Below are 21972 nucleotides of genomic sequence, written 5' to 3' on the forward strand. Positions count from 1 at the left end.
CTCCCTCCCTCAGGACTTTCATTGCATATTCTTAGAATCCCCTCACTCAGATTGTTTGATAACTTCTAGCAAAGTGGTTTGTGGGCATGACTTCTATCTTTCACTGGGTTGTAAACTCCTTAAACAGAGACCAGATCCTTCACCTTTGTTATCCCCATGTATTTGGCTCATTTGAGTGCCCCCAAATATGCCTTGAAGGATTTAATGTCAAGAGGACTGGTTGGCTGAAAAAAAATTTTTCTATCTGCAGATGGGTATCTAGAAGAATCCTAGCTTTAATCTTTTATCTTTAGTTAGATTGGGAAAGACATCTTATTTCCTCTTTTTCCTTGGAACAGCCTAAGGCAGAGGTCCCCAGCCACTCTAAGACATGAACTGGTACTGGTCTGGCCTGTTAGGAACTGGGCCGTACAACAGGAGGTGAGCTTGAATGTGATGAGCTTGAATCATCCCACAACCAACCCCCTAACCCTGGTCCATGGAAAAGTTGTCTCCCATGAAACCAGTCCCTGGTGCCAAAAATGTTGGGGACTGCTGGCCTAAGGCATACCCTGGTGATATAGCACAAAATGCCTTGATTCTTGGCAGTCTGTTGGCACTACCCACAGCTCCAGAGCCCTGATTAGATCCTTGGTGTATGCTAAGAACAGGTCACAAGCATGTACTTCAGGATGTAGTGGGTAGCTGGGAGACAGGTGGCATGACCCCAGCCCACTCCAGTATGTCTGCACACAAAGACTCCACAGCATCCAGCCGTTCAATTTGTACCAGTTTTGTGAGCAGCTCTGGGATGCTGTAGCCTGCCGTGCTGATACGATCAAAGAGCTGCATGCCATCTGTCATGCCTCCAATCTCATCTCTTTTTAGTCCAAAGCTCTCAGCAAGGTGGCGCCATGTTTTCACAACAGCCTTCTCAGAGTTGTATGTGGAGCTGAGCATTCGACTTGTCTTCTCAAGGCAATCAAAGGGCAGCTCCGTGGGGCTGAGACCTGCGGAGATGAAGGGCCAGTCAGACATTGCAGATGGCCGTTAACAGAAGTCCAATACCATTAGCACTGTTTTTGAAACCTTAAAAAAATCGTAAAATAAAACACAGATGCAGAAAACCACTCAAAATAAATACATAGCTTCAGATGAACAACACCCAGGACTTTGGCAGCTACATGAGAAGTCTTTCCATAAACCCAAATTCCATTACTGACTTTTCTCCTCCTAGGAAAATAGTTACCATAACCATATTGGCTTTTATATTAATAGTAATCCCCTAAAGACCATTTTCAGAAGTCACTAAAGCCTTCACTATAGGCTACCAAGAAGGGAATAGTCCTACTATGGGAATAGGACTCACTTTTGTGAAAGGTGCTCTCAAAGACAGCCCAAACTTTGTGCTCTCTGAGCCAAGTCACTGCCAAGTCAGTAGTTCTCAGACTTTGCTATACATTAGACTCACCTAGAAGCACTTAAAAAATGATACACTTCTACTTTTGGAAGATAGACTAGGCATGTTTTCCCCTATTTTTCCAGGTAAGTAGAGCTAAAACCACTGGCACTATGTATAAGGTAAACACAAGAGGACACTGGAAAATGGAGAAAAAAGACTGCTCAGGACCTCAGGACTGATATAATGATGAGTTCCCTGGGTTTTCTTTTGCCTCATCATCCAAAACACGGAGCTGAAGAGTTCAGGAATCCAAATTCCCACAATAACAAAAGTAGCTCCAACAAAAGCTTGTTCTCTCTAATTAAAGCACTATGAAAAGAGAAGCTTAGTAAGAAGAAAACATTTAGACAATAATTCTTTATTATAGCCAAACACCACAGAAAAACTGTGGTACTACCGTCACCACGGCCAACAAAGGCTGAATGAGAAGGCTGGGTATTTACCTTCAGTAGGCTGTAACATTGTACCAGGGGGTGTCAGGGAAGGGCAAATAGGGAGCCTGGACTTTCTTATTATCAGCTGAAAATAAGCCTCCCATAGTGTCAGTGGAAATCACTTGGAGAAACAGATTCCCACCCTCCAATCAGCAATAAAAGAAAACCAATGGTTGAATGTCAACGAAGGCTGAATTGGAACTTGAATATCTACCTGCATCTGCCTGCAACAAGGTGGCATCACCCACTCCCCCTGCCACAGAGGCATCACAGGAAGCCTGCTACATAAAGGCTTTACAAAGATTGAGAGTTTCATAACATGACACAAAACTGTCCAGGTTTCAATAGAAACTCACTCTTTATACCCAGAACCAGGAAGATCACAAAATTATGAAAAAAGACAATCAATAGATGCCAACACTAACACACATTAAAATAATCTGACAAAGATTTTAAAGAAGCCATAATAAAAATGCTTCAGCAGTAATTTCAAATATGCTTGAAACAAATAAAGAAATTGAAAGCCTGCCCTGGGCAATGAGGCTCAGTTGGTTGGGCATAAGCCCACAAAGTGAAAGGTCACCAGTTCGATTCCCAGCAGGGCAAATGACTGGCTTGTGGGTTTGATCCCTGGTCAGGGTGTATACTAGAGGCAACTGATTGATGTTTCTCTCTCATGTCAATGTTTCTCTCCCTGTCCTTCTTTCTCCCTTTCCTTCTCTGTAAAAAAAGAAAACAAGAATGAAAGCCTTAGAAAATGATAGGGAATATGAAGAAGAACCAAATAGAAATGTTAGAACTGAACAATATAATAACCAATATTAAAAACGCATCAGATGTGATAAATGGAAGAATAAAGACAGAGGAAATAATTAGTGAGCAGAATAATCGAATAGAAATCACTGAATCTGAACAATAAAGATAAAATAAACTAACAAACAGAGAGTCCCAGGGACCTTTTAGTCTACAACAAAAGATCTCACATTTGTTTCGTGGAGTCCTAGAAGGAGAGGAAAAAGAAAGCGACGCTGAAAAAAATGGCTGAAAACTTCCCAAACTTGGAAGGAAACAAAAGTATGCAGATTCAAAAAGCTGAGAAAACTCCAAACAGGAGGAACCCAAGGCAAGTCATATCAAGACACATCACATATGAAGCTCTGAAACTAAAGACAAGAAGGTCTTAAATACAGCCAGGGAAAAACAACACCTTACATATAGGGAAAAAGCAATTGGAATAACAGTGGATTTCTGATCAGAAACCAGTCAGAGAAAAGTGGCATAGTGCTTTCCAGTACTGAAAAAAAAAAAAAAAAAAAAGAACTGTCAACCCAGTATCCCATACCCAGTGAAAATATATTTCAGAAATGAAGGGGAACTGAAGACATTCTCAAGAAAGAAAAACTAAGAATTTGTCACTGGCAAATCTACCCTAAAAGAGTGATTAAAGGAAGTCTCCAAACAAAAAAGAAATGATAAAAGAATAAATCTTGGATCATGAGAAAATAACACAGTAAACAAAATTTGGGTGAATATAATAGGCTTTCTTTTCTTTTTAAATTTATGAATTATTATTGTCAGCTGATGAAACTGATATAGTTCTAAGTATATATAAGACAACTATAAGCAGGAAGGACATAGGGAGGTAAAGTTTATGTACTTTATTCAAACTAGTAAAATAATGACACCAGTACACTGTGATGTTATATATATGATACCTAGAGAAACTACTACAATAGATATGGAAAAAGATTCACTCAAAACACATCAAGTTCATCACTCAAAAAAAAATCAAAATGGACTTCTAAAGTATATTTAAGTGACCCAAAGAAAAGCAGGAAAAGGACAAATACCATATGATCTCACCTTTGACAGGAAGCTAAACAATAAAACAAACAAGCAAACAGAATAAAAACAAAGACACTGAAATAGAGAACAAGTGGACAGTGACCAGAGGGGAGAGGGAAGAGAATTTAAGGGGAAAAATGGGGAGGGATTTTGAGGAACAAGTATGAAAGACACAGGGATGAGGACTGGGGGTGGGGGGAATGGGAGGGAGGTGGGGAGACGGGGCGGGGGGGGGCTGGGGTGGGAGAAATAGACAAAAAAATGTACTTGAAAAATAATTAAATAAAAAAAGAAAAGCAGGAAAAAGAAAGCAGATAAATAAAAAATAGATTAAACACACAGTAAACATAAAATAGTAGGCTTAAACACTAGCATATCAATAGCTACATTAAATGTAAAAAGTTTACATTCCAATTAGAAGGCAGAGCTTGGCAGAGTGAATTTTAAAAGTGATGCAGTTACATGCTGTGTACAAGAAACTCATGTAAAATATAACATGATTGGTTGAAAGTAAAATAATGTGAAAAGATACATTATGTGAATATTAATAAGAAGAATGCAGAATTGGTTATCACATCAGATAAAGCAGACTTCAGAACAAAGAAATAACCAGAGATAGAGATGGATATTATATAACAATAAAAGGCTCTATTCACCAAGAAGGCATAGCAATTCTAAATGTGTATGCATCAAACAACAGAGCTCCAAAATATATGAAAAAAAAACCTGACAGAACTGAAAGAATAAATAGACAAACTCACAATTATTGTTGGAGACTTCAAACTCTCTCCCTTTGTAGTTGATATAGCAATTAGAAGGAAGTAAGCAAGAATATAGAATACGACAACACCATTAACCAAAAGAATGCAATCAATAATTATAGAACACTTCATCCAACAATAACAGTATACATCCTTTTCAAGTGCATGCCTTATACTTCAACAAAATAATTTAAAAGAATTCAAATTGTATGCAGAGTGTATTCTCCTACCACAATGGAATCAAACAACAAAATAACAGAAAGATACTATAATAGGAACATCTTCACGTACTTGTAAACTAAACAACACACTTTTTTGGGGGGTTGGGGGGACAGAGGTTGAATTTGGTTCATTACATGTGTTTCCCATGGAGTTAATGCATTTAAAGACATGGTTTATTTCAAATGGAGAAACAGTTTTCAGAGGACTTCATTGGGTTTCTGCCAGCTTCCTTGACTTTCTCTTCTAAGAAAATTGGCTTGTGTGGGGGGATGAAAGGAAGAAAGTTGTGGGATCCTCATCTTTCTGGGAGGATCTTGGACCAAAGGCAACTGGTACTCCCCATGTTAGACAGAGTAACTGGTAGTCAATTTGGATCCTGCCTCCCTTGATGAGGAGAGCTACTGGCACTAGGAGTAACTCCACAGAGGTGACCTCCCATTGTACTCTGTCTGGGAGCTACACTGTTCTGTTGGTTTCTGTTCTGAATCACTGTTAATACATTAGGTGTGGTATGAGGACTAAATAACATGCTTTAAAATAATCCATGAATCAAAGAAGAAATATCAAAGGAAATGTTTTAAGTAATTGAAAATGACAATACAACATATCAAAAATTGTAGGACATTACCTAAACCAATAAAGAGCATATTTCTATCATAAATACATATGTTACAAAAGGGGGAAAATATCAAATTAGTCATCTAAGTTCCTATCTCAATCACCTAGAAAAAGATTAGTAAAATGTACCCAAAGTAAACAGAAGGAAAAATATAATAAAGATAAGAGCACTAAACAATGAAATTGAGAAAAACAAAAACAGAGGTAAACATGAAAAGAGCCAGCCAGTTCTTTGAAAAGATCAACAATATGGACAAATCTCTAGTACAATTGACAAAGAAAAAATAAATGAGCACTATCAAGCATTTAAGAAGGGAATACCACTACATACCCTGCATACATTAAAAAGATAATAAAGGAATACTATGAGCAACAACTACCACAATTCAACCAATATGAAGTAGATCATTTGAATAGCCTTATCACTGTTAAAAAATGGAGCCTGTCTGTAGTTTTAAATATCAACAACATCCCCCCCACTCCAAGAAAAATCTATAAGCTCACATAGGAGAATGCCACCAAAGTTCAAAGAATTAACAAAAATTCCACATAAAATCTGGAAAATATTAAAGGAGTAAACATTCCCCAGCTTATTCTGCAAAGCTAATATTAACTTGACACCAAAACTGTGTAAACACAGTACAAAAAGAAAACCACTACAGGTCAATATTCCTCATGAATATAGCTACAAAATTCTCAACAAAATATTAACCAATAAAATTCAACAACATATTAAAAGAATTATGCCGATAACAAGTGAGCTTTATTCCAGGGAAGCAAGGCTGGTTCAGTATTTTAAAAATAATGTAGCCCTATCTGGTGCGTTTCAGTGGATTGAGCACTGGCTTGTAAACTGAGGGGTCGCTGGTTCTATTCCCAGTTGGGCACTCAGCTAGGTTGGGTTGTCAGCTAGGTCCCTGGTTGGGGGTGTGCAAGAGGCAACTCATCAATGTTTCTGTTGCTCATCAATGTTTCTCTCTCTTTCTATCTCCCTTTCACCTCTTTGAAAATAAATAAATAAATCTTTTTAAAAATAATGTAATCTATTCACAAACGTTATGTAAACCACTTACAGAAAAGCCCTAGGCTAACATTATATTTAATGGTAAAAAACTGAATGCTTTCCCTTCAAGATCAGGAACAAGGCAAGGATGTCTGCTCTCATCACCCTTATTCATCATAGTGCTGTTATAACCAGTCCAGTGAGGTAAGATGGCAGCATAGGTAAACATGGCTTACCTCCTTGCAAAACCACAGGAAAATACAATGAAAATATAGATTCCTACAATCCCTCCATCATTCAGAATTTTCAGAAAATCAAGCTGTATGGAAGTCTGATGACTAAGAAATTATAAGGTAAACACATTCATCCAGATGGGTAGGAGGCATGGAGGGGTGGAGACATGGAGATGCAGAACTGGTTGATCCCAAACCCATATGTGGAGGATGTAAAGTGGAGAGATATCTCAGGAGTGAGGGATCCCAGCCCCACTTCAGACTACCCATCTCACATTTCCAGTTCCAGAAAGATAAGTCTCCATAACTTCTGATTATAAAAACCAGTGGGTGTTGGGTCAGCAGAAGAAGCTACAAGATTCTCAGGCCTCTCCTCTAAAAGGGCCTGGCAGGACACATGGGCTTACTCAGAGTCCTCCCTCGGGGCTCCAGCAACAGGGCAGAAGTTTGAAGGGAATCAGTGGCATACGGGGAGGAACTGAAGTATCTGCCATCAGGGCAAGATCTGGGGGACAACGTCCTCCCAGACAGAACTGTAGACAGTGGCAATTGTACCTATGCTGAGCCCTCCCCCACACAGAGTGGAGGCACCATATCTAAGTCTCCATTGACCAGGCTTACATGGTAAGCCCTGCCCTGATTATTACCAAAGGATCCTCCCCATTCAACTTAGGGGCCCACACAAGCAAACCTCCCACCTTGGTACAGTGGCCTTTTCATATGAAAGACTGGGGTAGGCACAGACTTCATTCAGATCTTCCTAATCTGTTCAAACAAGCAATAGCTGAGCCCAGCATCTGTACCACTTGCTGAGTGGCACCAGGTCTGGCACTGGTAATAGCCATTTGCAGATCACTTCATAGCTTTTTCCAAGGAGCCCCAACAGAACACAGGTTGAAGCTGAACTTGGCCTATAACACCCAGAAAACCCCAGAGCCTGAACACCCACCAGCCAATTATAGACCATATCAGAGCAGCATCCAACCACCTCCACAAGCCACAGAGGGTGGTGGTTGCTGGCCAGGGGTCACAGCCAGTCCTACCAGCTGTATAGACAGGATAGACAGGGTAAATCCCTCCCATTGACCTGATGACAGCAATCAAGACTCATCTAGAAGAGGAGGGAGTACTCAACCTACAAGGAGGGAGCACCTCAAGTACATAGCTTGGGAGATAGGGGAGGCCATTCCATTGGATCCTACAGGACACCTACTACATTAGGCCACACTACCAAGACATGGAGTCAAAGCAACTCTATCTAATACATAGAGACAAACACAGGGAGGCTGTCAAAATGAGGAGACAAAGAAATATGGCCCAAAGGAAAGAACAGAACAAAGGTCCAGGAAACGAATTAAACAAAATGGAAATAAGCAATCTATTAGATGCAAACTTCAAAACACTGGTTATAAGGATGCTCAAGGAACTCAGTGGGTACTTCAACAGCATAAGAAAGACCCAGGCAGAAATGAAGAATATTCCAGGTTTTTGCCATATATAATGTGCATCCACATTTTTTTTTAATTTTACTTAGTTATTTTTCAAGTACAGTTTTTTGTCTATTTTTCCCATTGCATCCACATTTTTTGGCCCAAAATTTCAGGATAGAAATTTTTCATTTTAATTTTTAATCCAATTATTTATTTATTTATTTATTTATTTATTTATTTATTTATATTCATATACTTGGTTTTTGGTTTTTGCATTATAAAGGAATTTTAGCATTTAGTTTTCAACATATTGTAGAAGAAATTTTATGTAACAAATAATTACAAAACACGGGAACAGACACAAGGTGTTTCAGGTTCTACCCATGTATAATGAACATCTTTATTTTTCCGTCAAAAATTTGGGCAAAAAGTGCACATTATATGTGACAAAATATGGCATGGACTGAAATAAAAAACATTTTAAAGAGAATCAACAGTGCAGTGGGTGAAGCCAGGAATCAAATTAATTGTGCATAAGGAAAAAAGACATCCAATCAGTACAATAAGAAGAAAAAAGAATGCAAAATATCAAAGATAGTGTAAGGAGCCTCAGGGACAATGTCAAACGTTCCAACATTTGCATGATAGGGGTGCCAGAAGAAGAAAAAGAGCAAGAAATTGGAAACCTATTTGAAAAGATAATAAAAGAAAACTTCTCTAATTTGGTGAAGGAAATACACATGCAAGTCCAGGAAGCACAGACAATCCCAAAGATGATAGATGTAAAGAGGAACACACCCACACAAATAATAATTAAAATGCCAAAGGTTAAATACAAAGAGAGAATCTTAAAAGCAGCCAAAGAAAAGCAGATAAATTACCTACAAAGAAGTTACCATAAGAGAGTTACCTGATTTCTCAAAAGAAAATTTGCAGGCAAGAAGGGTTTGGCAAGAAGTATTCAAAGTGATGGAAAGCAACAACCTGCAACCTAGATTACCCTATCCAGCAAAAGAATCATGTAGAATTGAAGGGCAGATGAAGTGTTTCCCAGCCAAGGTAAAGCTGAAGGAGTTCATCATCACCAAACTATTATTATATGAAATGTTAAAGGGACTAATTTAATGGAAAGATCAAAAGTGTGAACATTAAAGTGGCAATAAATACATAACTATTAACAATTGAATCTAAAAACATGCTAAGCAAACAAGCAGAACAGAAACTGAATCATGGATATGAGAACATTGGGATGGTGGCCAATTGGGAGGGAGGTCTGGGGGAATGGGGAAGATGGAAGGATGAAGTATAAATTGGTAGTTACAGAATAGGCAGGGAGATATTAAGAACAAGTATAGGAAATAGAGTTTTCAAAGAACTTATATGCATGACCCATGGACATGAACAAAGGAGGGAGAATTGCTGGAGGGAATGGGGAGGTGCTAGGTGGAAGGGGCAAAGGGGAAAAATGGTACAATTGTAATAGCATTATCAATTAAAAAAATTAATTCAACTGATAATGGACTCTAATGGAAAATATAAAACTACAAAACTTTCAGAAAAACATCAGAAAACTATCACTGGGATCTAGAGCTAGGCAAAGAGATCTTAGCTTTGATATAAAAAAAGTCTACCATCATGAACTTGGAAGATGGTGACGGAGTAGGAGGGAGCAGATTCCACTTCTCTCTACACATGGAAGACAATCCTAGCCAATCTACAGAGGAACAGAGCAAACAGCCAACAGTACCCCAGCATATATGAGAATAAGAGACCAAAAATTGTAGTGGACACTGAAAAACCAGAAGATAAGGAGACTGCTGCAAGACAATATGGTCTCAGGGACCAGCAGAGGGACTGTGGCTGTAGCCCCAGGCCTGGTTCCCAGTGCCTGGCACTGGCCCTGGGTCTACCACAGACTCTTTGGCAGCTGAGGGCCTGCCACAGAGTCCTTGGGAGAGAGCCTGGTCAACTGCTCCCTCCCTCCTTGGCAAAGCAGGGTTTGAGCAGCACCGGGAGAGACCTGGTTGCTTGAAGCTGCAGAGAGGGGAATAAGGATAAAGAGGCAAACACACAAGGGCCGTGATCACCCACAGAGTCAGAGGTCGCAGGCTTGGGAGAGTTAAGAGGCCCACATTGGGCTGTCCTGAGCAGCAGGCTTCAATAGGAGGAATTTCTAAAAAAGTAAAACTGTTTGGGGGATTCTCCTGTGACAGGCACTTGGCTTACTCCCCACCCAGTCAGGCAGCAATCTGGAGATTGCTCAAAAGGCCCTGTGTTCCCCCTTAGTACCAGGAAGGGTTCCCATCCAAACCCACAAGACTCAGGCAGCCTGACTGGCATGTGAGTGCATCCACACCCAAGTCCACAGTGATAACCCTGTAGGAAACAGCGCTTTGGAGACCTGGGTATCCCATGTAAGGTGCCCAGGGGAGGCGCAAGACTAGCTCGTGGGAGAGTGCTTGCAAGACTGGCTGAGCACACATCAGGAAGAGAGAAAGGCCACACCAATCTCACCTCAGCCTGCTGCAGACACCAAAACCAGAAAAACCAGTTTGACCAGTTTGAAACCAACAAGAGGTATTTTTTTAAAGTAATCTTTTATTTTTTAATTTTTATCATTGTTTTATTTTTCAATACCTTTTCCTCTTTTTCCTTCTTTATTGTTTTATTCCTTCTTCCTTTCTTTCTAATGTTATCTCTTCTTCCTCCCTTCTCCTGCCTTTTTCTTTTTATACCCACAAGTGAGACAAAAAACTTAGAACTGTGAAAGGACCAGAACTGGACCCAAAGAGGGGGCATCCCAACAGTTTTGACAGTGAGACAAATTTCACTTTGCTATTGCAGAGAAACTACAAATTACTGAACATTTGTATTATTATCTTTTTCATTATTTTTACATCTTTTATTTTAACAGTATTTTTGTATTTCTCTTCTTTCTGTATAGTCTTCTGTGCTTGGCTGGTTATACTGTACCATTTGACAGGTTTCCTCTACTCTCTCTTCCACAGTGTATTGCTAATTTACTATCCTTCACATCACTTGTGTTCCTTTAGCACACTACTCAAAGTTCTATACCCCCATTCATGTTATCCAGATCACATAGATTCTGTCATAAGATTGTTGCTCTAATGTTATTGTAAATAATAGCTGTTCTATACAATTGTAAATACTTCACATCACCCCTCCCGGATCTTAGCCCACTTCACAGTTTCCTGAATTCTATTACTGTAGTGGTTAACTCTATTCTTTCACACACTACACCTATTTACTATCCTTTACTCTCACCTTACCTCAGAATCTGACCTCCCACACCCTCACTGCTTTCTAGATCCAACTCACACAAATGTTTCTTCCCCAACAAGAGTCTTATCTTCTTTCCATCCTTTCCTAAAAGTGGCTAGTTGGGTCAAAGATCACGGTAAACACTATACATAGCCAAAGGAGCTCCTATTTCTTCTCTACTGGCTGCTACTGTAAATATCATAGAATACTCTCCTGCTGTCATAAAGCATTTTGCCTTCTTCTGCAACTGATCACAAAAAAAGAGTAGATGGAAGTGGTGAACACCAGGATACCCACTGGAAGAGGAAACCCAGCAACAAAGGCACCACCAACAGACAACAACAGAAGAAGGTGAAGGAGGGAGTGGAAACCACACACACCTCAATCCAGGACCTATCTGGAAATAAAACTAAAGAGTGGAGAAACTACCCAGTACAAACAACTGAAAAAGAGCAAAAGAGAATCCTCAAAACCTTGTACACAAGAAAGAACTAGCTTTGGCACAACCTGCCCTTATCAGCACAACAAACTACAAAAGGTGGTGGACAGAGTGACCATCAGTTAACCAGATGGTGGGAAGGACCCACAGAGGAAAGACCTCAAAACAACCAAAACCCAAAGACAAACACAGAACCAACTTAAAGAACAGCCCAAGACCAGCGAGCTTGGAAGATCAAGGAGACTACACCACTGAATCTCATAGGTATTCTACCACAGAAATTCACACCATAAACCCAGGAAGCCAGAAAAGTCAATTTAAGAAGCTGTAGCTAACAAGAAGAGTCTCACAAACAATGGGAAGACAAAGAACTAATCTCCAAATAAAAGAAAAGGAGGAAGCCTCAGAAAGAATGCTAGACAAAATAGAGGCAAGTCCACTATCAGATACTGAATTCAAAGCACTGGTTATCAGGAAGTTCAAAGAGCTCACAATAAGCTACCAGAAATTACAGGGGAACTGCGGTGAACTCACTGCAAACTATATCAACATGAAAAAGTAAGTAGAAAGTACCAATAAGAGCCAAGAAAAAATGAATACAATTGCTGGACTGAAGAACACAGTGGAAGGAATCAAAAGCAGTATAGATGAAGCAGAAGATCAGATCAGCAAGCTGGAGGACAAAGTAGAAAAAAACACCCAGAAAGAGCAAGTAAAGGAAAAGAGGCTCAGAAAGAATGAAGAGGGATTAAGAGAAATGCAGGAAAATATGAAACATAATAATATCCATATAATAGAGATACCAGAAAGAGAAGAAGAAGAACAAGAAATAGAAAACCTATTTGAAAAAGTAATGATGGAAAATTTGCTTAAATTGATGAGAGAAAAAGTCACACAAATCCAGGAAAAACAGAGAGTCCCAATTCAGAGGAACCCAAAGAGGCCCACGTCAAGACACATCATAATTAAAATGGCAAAAATCCAAGACAAAGAGAGAATCCTAAAGGCAGCAAGAAAGAAACAGGAAGTAACATACAAGGCAGCCCCAATAAGCTTAGCAGCTGACTTCTCAACAGAAACAATATAAGCCACAAGGAACTGGCAACATATTCTAAGTAATGAGAACCAGAGGCCTAAAACCAAGGCTACTTTACCCAGCAAGGCTCTCAATCAAGACAGAAGGCCAAATAAAGAGCTTCCAAGACAAAAAGAAGTCTAAAAAAATACACCTTCACCAATCCAGCTCTGCAAGAATTGCTAAAGGGACTGCTTTAATGAAAGGGAGTAAAAGAGAGAGAAAGAGAGGAACAGATATACAAAAATGACAATGAATAAGTATCTACCAATAATAACCGTAAATGTAAATGATTTAAATGCTCCAATTAAAAGACATAGAATAGCTGAATGAACAAGAAAGTATGACCAACACATATGTTGCCTACAAGAGACCCACCTCAGGACAAAAGATTCAAACAGACTAAAAGTGAATGGCTGGAAACAAATTTTTGAAGCAAATAAACAGGAAAAAAAAAAAAGCTGGGGTAGCACTGCTCATATCAAACAAAATAGACTTCAAGAAAAGGGCCATAAAGAGAGACCCAGAAGGTCACTTCATAATACTCAAGGGAAGAATCCACCAAGAAGACAAAAAAATTGTAAATATATATGCACCCAACATAGGAGCACCCAAATATATCAAGAAAATCTTAGAGGACTTCAAGAAAGATATTGACAGCAACACAATTATAGTAGGGGATTTTAACACCCTACTGTCAAAAACAGACAGATCTTCCAAACAAAATATCAACAAAGATACTGTGGCATTGAATAACATCCTAAATGAAATGGACTTAACTGATATATATAGAGAGTCGTTCATCCCAAAGAAGCTAAATACACACTCTTTTCAAATACACATGGAAAATTTTCAAAGATAGACCACATGATAGGACACAAAACAAGCCTCAACAAATTCAAGAAAATTGAAATTATACTAAGCATTTTCTCCAACCATAAGGGACTGAAACTAGAAACCAACCCCAAGGGGAAAAACCCAAAACACTCAAAATCATGGAGACTGAGTGCCATGCTATTAAACAATAAATGGGTCAAGAATGAAATTAGGGAAGAAATTTAAAAATTCCTGAAAAAAAATGAAAATGAACTCACGACAACCCAAAACTTATGGGACACAGCTACGGCAGTCCTGAGAAGGAAGTTCGTAGTGATACAGGCCTACCTAAAGAAGATAGAAATATTTCAAACAAATAACCTAACCCTACCCCTACAAAAACTTGAGGAACAACAATGAAGACAGCCCAGAGGTAGTAGAAGAAAGGAAATAACCAAGATCAGAGTAGAATTAAATGACATAGAGACTAAAAGCACAATTCTTAGAATCAATGAATCCAGGAGCTGTTTTTTTGAAAAGATAAACAGAACTGACAAGCCTTTAAGCAGGCTCATCAAGAAAAAAAGAGAGAGGACCCAATAAACACAATCAGAAATGAAAGAGGAGAGATTATAACTGATATCTCAGAAATACAAAGGATTATAAGAAATTACTATGAAGAACAGTATGCAAAGAAATTTGAAAACCTAGGTGAAATGGACAAATTTGTAGAAAAATATTATCTAGCAAAATTCAATAAGAAGAAGTAGAAAGCCTAAACAGACCAATAACAGCAGATGAAATTGAAGCAGTAATCAAAAAACTCCCAGCACACAAAAGCCCTGGCCCAGGTGGTTTCACAGGAGAATTCTACAAAGTATTTAAGGAAGAGCTAACTCCTATTCTTCACAGGCTATTCCAAAAAATCCAAAATGACAGAAGACTCCCAAACTCTTTTTATGAAGCCCAAAGCATTCTAATCCCCAAACCAGATAAAGACACAAGAAAGAAAGAAAACTTCAGGCCTATATCATTGTTGAACATAGACCCTAAAATCCTCAACAAAATATTGGCAAATCGCACCCAACAATACATTAAAAAGATCATACACCATGACCAAGTGAAATTCATTGCAGGGATGCAAGGATAATTCAATATTCACAAGTCAATAAATGTAATACATCACATAAACAAAAGCAAAGACAAAAATCACATGATCGGACTTCCGCCAAGATGGAGAAGTAGGTGGAGGGTCCACCTCGCCTCTGTGCACAACCAAATCTAAGAACAACTATTTTTAACAGCAGTCACAACCAAGCCACACGGAAAATCGACAATACGGAGTCCAAAGGACAACTAGATACTCGGCTGGACCGGTACGAGGAGCCAGGCCAGCAGCGGAGCAGGTTAGCAAGAAAAAAATTCCCGGGGCGGTGCGCGGTTCGCGCAGGGAACCGAGGGCGCGATTGCGAGCGAGCTGGCTGCCGGAGCGCACAAAGAAGGGGCGCGGTGGGTCGCTCAGTCGCGCGCATTTACGTGCGGAGAAGCCAGTGAGAAGGGAAGCCAGCGCAATACTGATCGGATAAACCCCATGCGTGCGGAGTGACTGGAAACGCTGGGCTAGCGGAGAGGAACGCCATCGCTCCCTCTCTGACCCCGCCCCCACACACAGCGTCACAAACCAGCGACCTGGGTCGCCCCGTCCTGGTAAACAACTAAGGCTTCGCTCCGCTCACTTAACAGCGCGAACAGACCAAAAATGGCTCTAGGACAACTTAGAGCCCCAGAACCGATAGATCTAAGCGATGAAGAAATAGCCAGTCTTTCAGATGCACAGTTCAAAACACTGGTTATAAAGATCCTTACAGAACTGGTTGACTTTAGCCACAAATTAGAGAAACATATGGAAGCTAAATTAATTGAAATGAATGGGGATACAAAAGATTCCAATAGTAATGGAAAGAAAATTGGGACTCAAATCAAGGGAGAGAACCAGAAGGAAGAAAAAAAATGGTCAAATAGAAAGGAATGAAGAAATAAGAATTCAGAAAAATGAGGAGAAGATTAGGAACCTCCAGGACATCTTTAAACGTTCCAACATCCGAATTATAGGGGTACCAGAAGGGGGGAAAGGCACAACCACCAGTTGAAAAATTATTTGAACAAATAATAAAGGAGAATTTCCCCAAGATGGCAAAGGGAAATAGACTTCCAGGAAATCCAGGAAGCTCAGAGAGTCCCAAAGAAGTTGGACTCAAGAAGGAACACACCAAGGCACATCATAATTACATTAGCCAAGATTAAAATGAAGGAGAGAATCTTAGAAGCAGCAAGAGCTAAGGGGACAGTCACCTACAAAGGAGTTCCCATCAGACTGTCAGCTGATTTCTCAAAAGAGACCTTACAGGCAAGAAGGGGCTGGAAAGAGGTATTCCAAGTTATGAAATCCAAAGACCTACATCCAAGATTGCTCTATCCAGCAAAACTTTCATTTAGAATGGAAGGACAGATAAAGTGCTTCTCAGATAAGACCAAATTCAAGGAGTTCATCATCACCAAACCCTTATTATATGAAATGTTAAAGGGACTTACCTAAGAAAAAGAAGATAAAAAAGACGAACAGTGAAAGGACAGCAAACTCACAGTTATTAAGAACCACACCTAAAACAAAAGCAAACTAAGAGGATAGCTAGATCAGGAGCAGAACCAGAGAAATGAAGATCTCAGGGAGGGTTAGCAATAGGGGAGTGGGAGGAGGGGAAGGGGGGGAGAAGGTACAGAAAATAAGTAGCATAGATAGTAGATAGAAAATACATAGGGGGAGGGTAAGAATAGTAGGGGAAATACAGAATCTAAAGAAATTGAGACACATGTTCATGAACTAAAGGGGGAAATGGTGGGGGAGGGGTATGCAGGGTGGAGGGGAAGGGAGGGGGGAATAGAGCAAATGTAATGGCATAATCAATAAAAAAATTATATTAAAAAAAATCACATGATCATATCAATAGATGTGGAAAAAGCATTTAATAAGGTACAGCACCCATTTATGATAAAAACACTCAGCAAAGTGAGAATAGAGGGAGCATTCCTCAACATAATAAAGGCCATATATGAGAGACCTACAGCCAACATCATACTCAATGGGCAAAAACTAAAAGCTTTTCCACTAAGATCAGGAACAAGACAAAGTTGTCCACTTTAACTACTTCTATTCAGTATAATATTGGAGGTTTCAGCCACAGGGATCAGACAAGAAATGAAATAAACGGCATCCAAAATTGAAAGGGAGGAAACAAAACTGTCACTGTCTGCAGATGACATGATAGTGTACATTGAAAATCCTATAGACTCCACCCCCAAACTACTCAGCCTATTAAATAAATGTGGCAAAACAGTGGGATACAAAGTCAATATCCAGAAATCAAAGGCATTTTTTATGCAACAATAAAACAGCAGAAGCAGAAATCAAGAAAAAAAAATCCCATTTGATATAGCAAAAATAAAAATAAAATGCCTAGAAAGAAACCTAACCAAGGAGGTAAAAGACCTATATGCAGAAAACTACTCAACACTGAAGAAAGAAATCAAGGAACACACAAACAAATGGAAACATATACTGTGTTCATGGATTGGAAGGATTAACACAATCAAAATGTCCATACTACCCAAAGCAATTTACAGATTCAATGCAATACCTATTAAAGTACCAATGGCATATTTCACATACATAGAACAAACACTTCAAAAATTTATATGGAATTATAAACAACCCCAAATAGCAGCTGCAATTTTGAGAAAGAAGAGCAAAGTAGAAGGAATCACAATACCTGATACCAAACTGTATTACAAGTCCACTGTAATCAAAACAGCCTGGTACTGGCATAAAAACAGGTACATAGACCAATTAAACAGAACAGAGAGCCCAGAAATAAACCCACATCTTTATGGTCAATTAATATTTGACAAAGTGGGCAGTAACATAAAATGGAGCAAAAATAGCCTCTTCAACACAGGGCTTTGCAAGAACTGGACAGCTATGTGCAAAAAAAGAAAGAAAGGAAGAAAGAAAGGAAGAAAGAAAGAAAGAAAGAAAGGAAGGAAGGAAGGAAGGAAGGAAGGAAGGAAGGAAGGAAGAAAGAAAGAAAGAAAGAAAGAAAGAAAGAAAGAAAGAAAGAAAGAAAGAAATTTGAGCACAAGTTACACCATACACCAAAATAAATTCAAGGTGGATAAAAGACTTAAATATAAGCTGTGACACTGATAAAGACCTAGAGGAGAACATAGGCAGGAAAAATCTCATGTATTTCATGCAGCAACATTTTTAGTGACATGTCCCTAGAGCAAGGGACATAAAGGAAAGAATAAACACATGGGAGCTCATCAAAATATAAAGCTTCTGCATGGCTAAAGAAAACAGTATTAAAATAAAAGGAGAACCAACTGTATGGGAAAATATATTTGCCCATGATACCTCAGACAAGGGTTTAATCTCCAAAATATACAAAGAACTTACATGACTCTACTCTAAGAAGAGAAGCAACCCAATTGAAAAGTGGGCAAGGGACTTGAACAGATACTCTTCCAAGGAGGATATACAGAGGATTCAAAGACACATGAAAAGAAATTCAATATCGCTAGCTATCAGAGAGATGCAAATGAAAACCACAATGAGATACCACTTCACACCAGTCAGAATGGCCATCACAAACAAAGCAACAAACAACCAGTGTTGGAGAGGTTGTGGAGAAGGGGACTTTAGTTCACTGTTGGTGGGATTGCAGACTGGTACAACCACTATGGAAAAAAGTATGGAATTTTCTCAGGAAATTAAAAATGGATCTGCCTTTTTACCCAACCATTCTACTGCTAGGATTATATCCTTAGAACCCTGAAACACCAATCCAAAAGAAACTATGTACCTCAATAGTCAAAGCAGCACAATCTACAATAGCCAAGTATTGGAAGCAACCTAAGTGCTCATCAGTAAATGAATGGATCAGAAAATTATGGTACATTTTCACAATGGAATTCTATGCAGCAGGAAAGAAAGAAGGAGCTTCTACCCTTTGCAACAGCATGGATAGAACTGGAAAGCATTATGCTGAGTGAAATAAGCCATGAAGTGGAAGACAAATACCATATGATCTCACCTTTAACAGGAAGCTAAAGAACAAAACAAACAATCAAGCAAAATATAACCAAAGACACTTAAACAGAGAACAGGCTGACAGTGTCCAGAGGGGAGGGAATTTCACAGGAAAGGGGGAAGGGTTTACAGGAACAAGTTTAAAGGACACATGGACAAAAACTAAAGTGGGTGGAAATGGGAGGGAGGTAGGGAGCACTGTTGGGGAGTGGGCTGGGATGGGAGTAAAAGACAGAAAACTGTGCTTGAACAAAAATTAAAATAAATAAATTTTTAAAAATTTATCAAAGGAAAATGATAAATATGACTTATCAAAATTAAAAGTTTTTTCTGTGAAAGTACCTATTAAAAGAATGAAAAGACAAGCAACAATGTGGAGAAAATATTTGCAAATCACCCATCAAAGAGCTCGTATTTAGAATAAATTAAAAACTCCCAAACCTCGACAGCAAGAAAATGAAAACAAAACAAAAAAACAAAACACAATGCAATTGGAAAATGGGCAAAAGACACGAAGAAACATTTCACTGAATGGATATAGAAATGGCAAAAAAGCCCATGAAAAGGTGTTCGAAAATTAAGAAAATGCATATTAAAACCATGATGAGATAGCAAATACACCAATCAGAATGACTAAAAAACAAAACAAAACAAATCAAATCAAAACAGTAACACTACCAAATGCTGGCCAGGACATGGAAAAAACTGGGTGACTCATCCATTGCTGGTGAGAATGCAAATGGTACCGCCATTTTGGAAAATTATTTGGCAGTTTTTTTAAAACACTAATCTACCTTATGACCAAACAGTTGCACTCCTGGGTATTTATCCCAGAGAAATGAATATTTATGTTCACATAAAGACCTCTGCATGAATATTTACAGCGCCTTTAGTTGTAAGGGCCCTAAACTGGAAATAACCAAAATGTTTTTAAATGGATAAATGCATAATTAAACAAATTGTGGTACATCCTTAATGCTGACTACTATTTAGGAATAAAAAGAAACAAAATATGATACATGCACCACCCTGGATGAATCTCCCATGAATTATGCTGAATGAAAAAAAGCCATTTATAAGAGGTTATAATAGTGCATGATTTTTTCTCATATAACATTTATGAAATGATAAAGTTACAGAAATGAAGATCAAATAGTGGTTGCCAGGGGCTAAGAAAGGGTTGGGGTGGGTAGGAAGTGGATGTGGCCATACAAGGGCAACCAGAGGAATCCTGATGGTGATGGAGTGGGCTGTCTTCACTGTATCCATGTAAATATCCAGGTTGTACCTTATAGAAATGGTTTGACAAGATGTTACCACTGGGAGAAAATGGGTGAAGAGTATTACAGGATTTCTCTGTATCACTTCTCAACACTACAATGATCTCAAAATAAAAAGTTTAATTAAAAACACAACAAAACATAAGACATTGATGATTGGGACCCTACAGGAGACCATTCTGCATGGCGTGGGCCCAGCTACCACTCAGAGATGCACAGGACCCACGCCTATGGATAGGTTCTCCCTTGGGGAATCGGGCCTGCATTGTACCTAGGCTGCTTCGAGACTTGCTTTTGCTAAAATTCCCTCACCCTGAATTGAGACAAAAGTGCTTACTGTAACTTCCTAAAATCCATGCTAAAACTCCCCAATATGGAGTGCAACCAGTTCAACCACTTTTCCCTTTTCATTTGCAAATATCCTTCTTCTGTGATGTGATTAGCGGCCATGACTCCTTTGTTTTCTGTAACAGGTAACCATTTAAAGCCAACCAGGGCATAGTAAATGAGGACCATCATATAATGTGCCAGAAAACCCAATAAAGGCTGGTCACAGCAAGGGCTTTGGCTTTTTCTCCCCTTGAGAGAAAAACCATGCTGTCCCTTTTCCTACACAGGACTCGGTAGTCCATATGAATTGATCTCATTCACAATGTGGTGGACCCCATGAGCTGGGGTCCACATAAGGACCCATCTCACACCAATTACATCAGGATCCTGGGGCAGATGCATAGAGGGATCTAGTGTTAAGACTCTCCAAGTAACTAATATTCACCCAGGGCTGGGTGCTGCTGGTCTAAGGTTCTCAGTGGCACCGTGGGGTTGCCCATGAGAAGGTGGCTGAGTACCCAGGGCTTCAGGCTCTTTACCTTCCCAGTCTCACTGGAGGGGCTCCTTTTTCCTAAAATTAATTTGAAAAATCTGTCCCTTGGAGCCTGTAGTCTGTAGGCTCCAAGGGAGTCTGTAGGCTCTTAAAATGCAGACATCTTTGGAATAGAGAAGAGCTTTCTAGGGTGATAAAGTACAAATCTCAAACTCTCTTCCACTTGGCAGCTGATGGTGACCAAACATGTAAGCTTGATAAGACTGACCCTAGGGCATACCACATTTTAGCAGATAGCTGAGTAGAGTTCTTGACCTCTTGAGCTTACCCTCGGTAGTTATTTCTGACCAAGACAGCATACAAACCAGCAAGCCTACTCTTAGCTGAGTGTGCTGAGCTTGGCTCAAGTGGAGAAATGAGTAGGAGCCAGGCTCTACTCCAGCTGCCTGGGGCAGATGAGGCAGTCAGTGAAGGCAGCCAGTGAGACAATACCAAGTGGCCAGAGGAAGCTGGGGAGAATTCCCTAGCCTCAGTGAGGAAGGTTTTATATCTGGGTGAATAAGAAGGTATCTCTATGAGGGGATACCTCCTGTCATACAGGATGAGCTTCTAGAGGGGAGGGGAAGGGAAGCTATCACTGGATAATGATGATTATCAAAGATTTCAAAGATGATATTGCCAATAGAGAGATATCATCTGGAGGGCACGAGGGGACAACAAGCCCCTTCTCTAGAGCACTTGGGTGTTCTGACTCCATGTGTCCTTTCAGAGAGGCCCTGGGGTGAATGTTAGCTCCTTATCTTGTGAGGGAAAGGTGATGGGAAATACTGGGCAGATGTGTTAACACAGCTTGGACTCAAATTATATGTCCTTCCACCCTGAAATCAGTTCAGCCTGATGAGGAGCATGACAAGTTGGATGGGTGACTTTTTTCAGACCCCTTCGAGGAGCATCAGGACTCTGGGCAGAGCCTCCTTCTCCTTGTCAGTGGTCAGAAGAAAGTCCTGGGGAAAGACCTGGGGTGAGTGTCTTGCCAAACACTACTCTTATTCTTACCTTCGACAACTCCACATATGTTGGCATACATATCCAATATCTTTTTCCTTCGACTTTGAATCTATGAA

At 39.6% G+C, this 21972-nt stretch overlaps 1 protein-coding gene across 1 annotated transcript in view; it reads right to left on the minus strand.

Moving 5' to 3' along the window:
* Window positions 1-666: 666 nt before the first annotated feature.
* EDAR (ectodysplasin A receptor) overlaps window positions 667-21972 on the minus strand; it is a 46646-nt gene continuing 25340 nt past the window's right edge. Inside the window, exons 10-11 of the mRNA XM_037138346.2 lie at window positions 21905-21965; window positions 667-989 (exon numbers count right to left, since the gene is read on the minus strand). Of these exons, the coding sequence (XP_036994241.2) occupies window positions 667-989; window positions 21905-21965 (384 nt within the window). The remainder of the gene's footprint in view (window positions 990-21904; window positions 21966-21972) is intronic.

Source organism: Artibeus jamaicensis, unplaced genomic scaffold, assembly GCF_021234435.1.
Source record: "Artibeus jamaicensis isolate MK-2021 breed Jamaican fruit bat unplaced genomic scaffold, CSHL_Jam_final contig_399, whole genome shotgun sequence".
NCBI classification, from domain to species: Eukaryota; Metazoa; Chordata; class Mammalia; order Chiroptera; family Phyllostomidae; genus Artibeus; species Artibeus jamaicensis.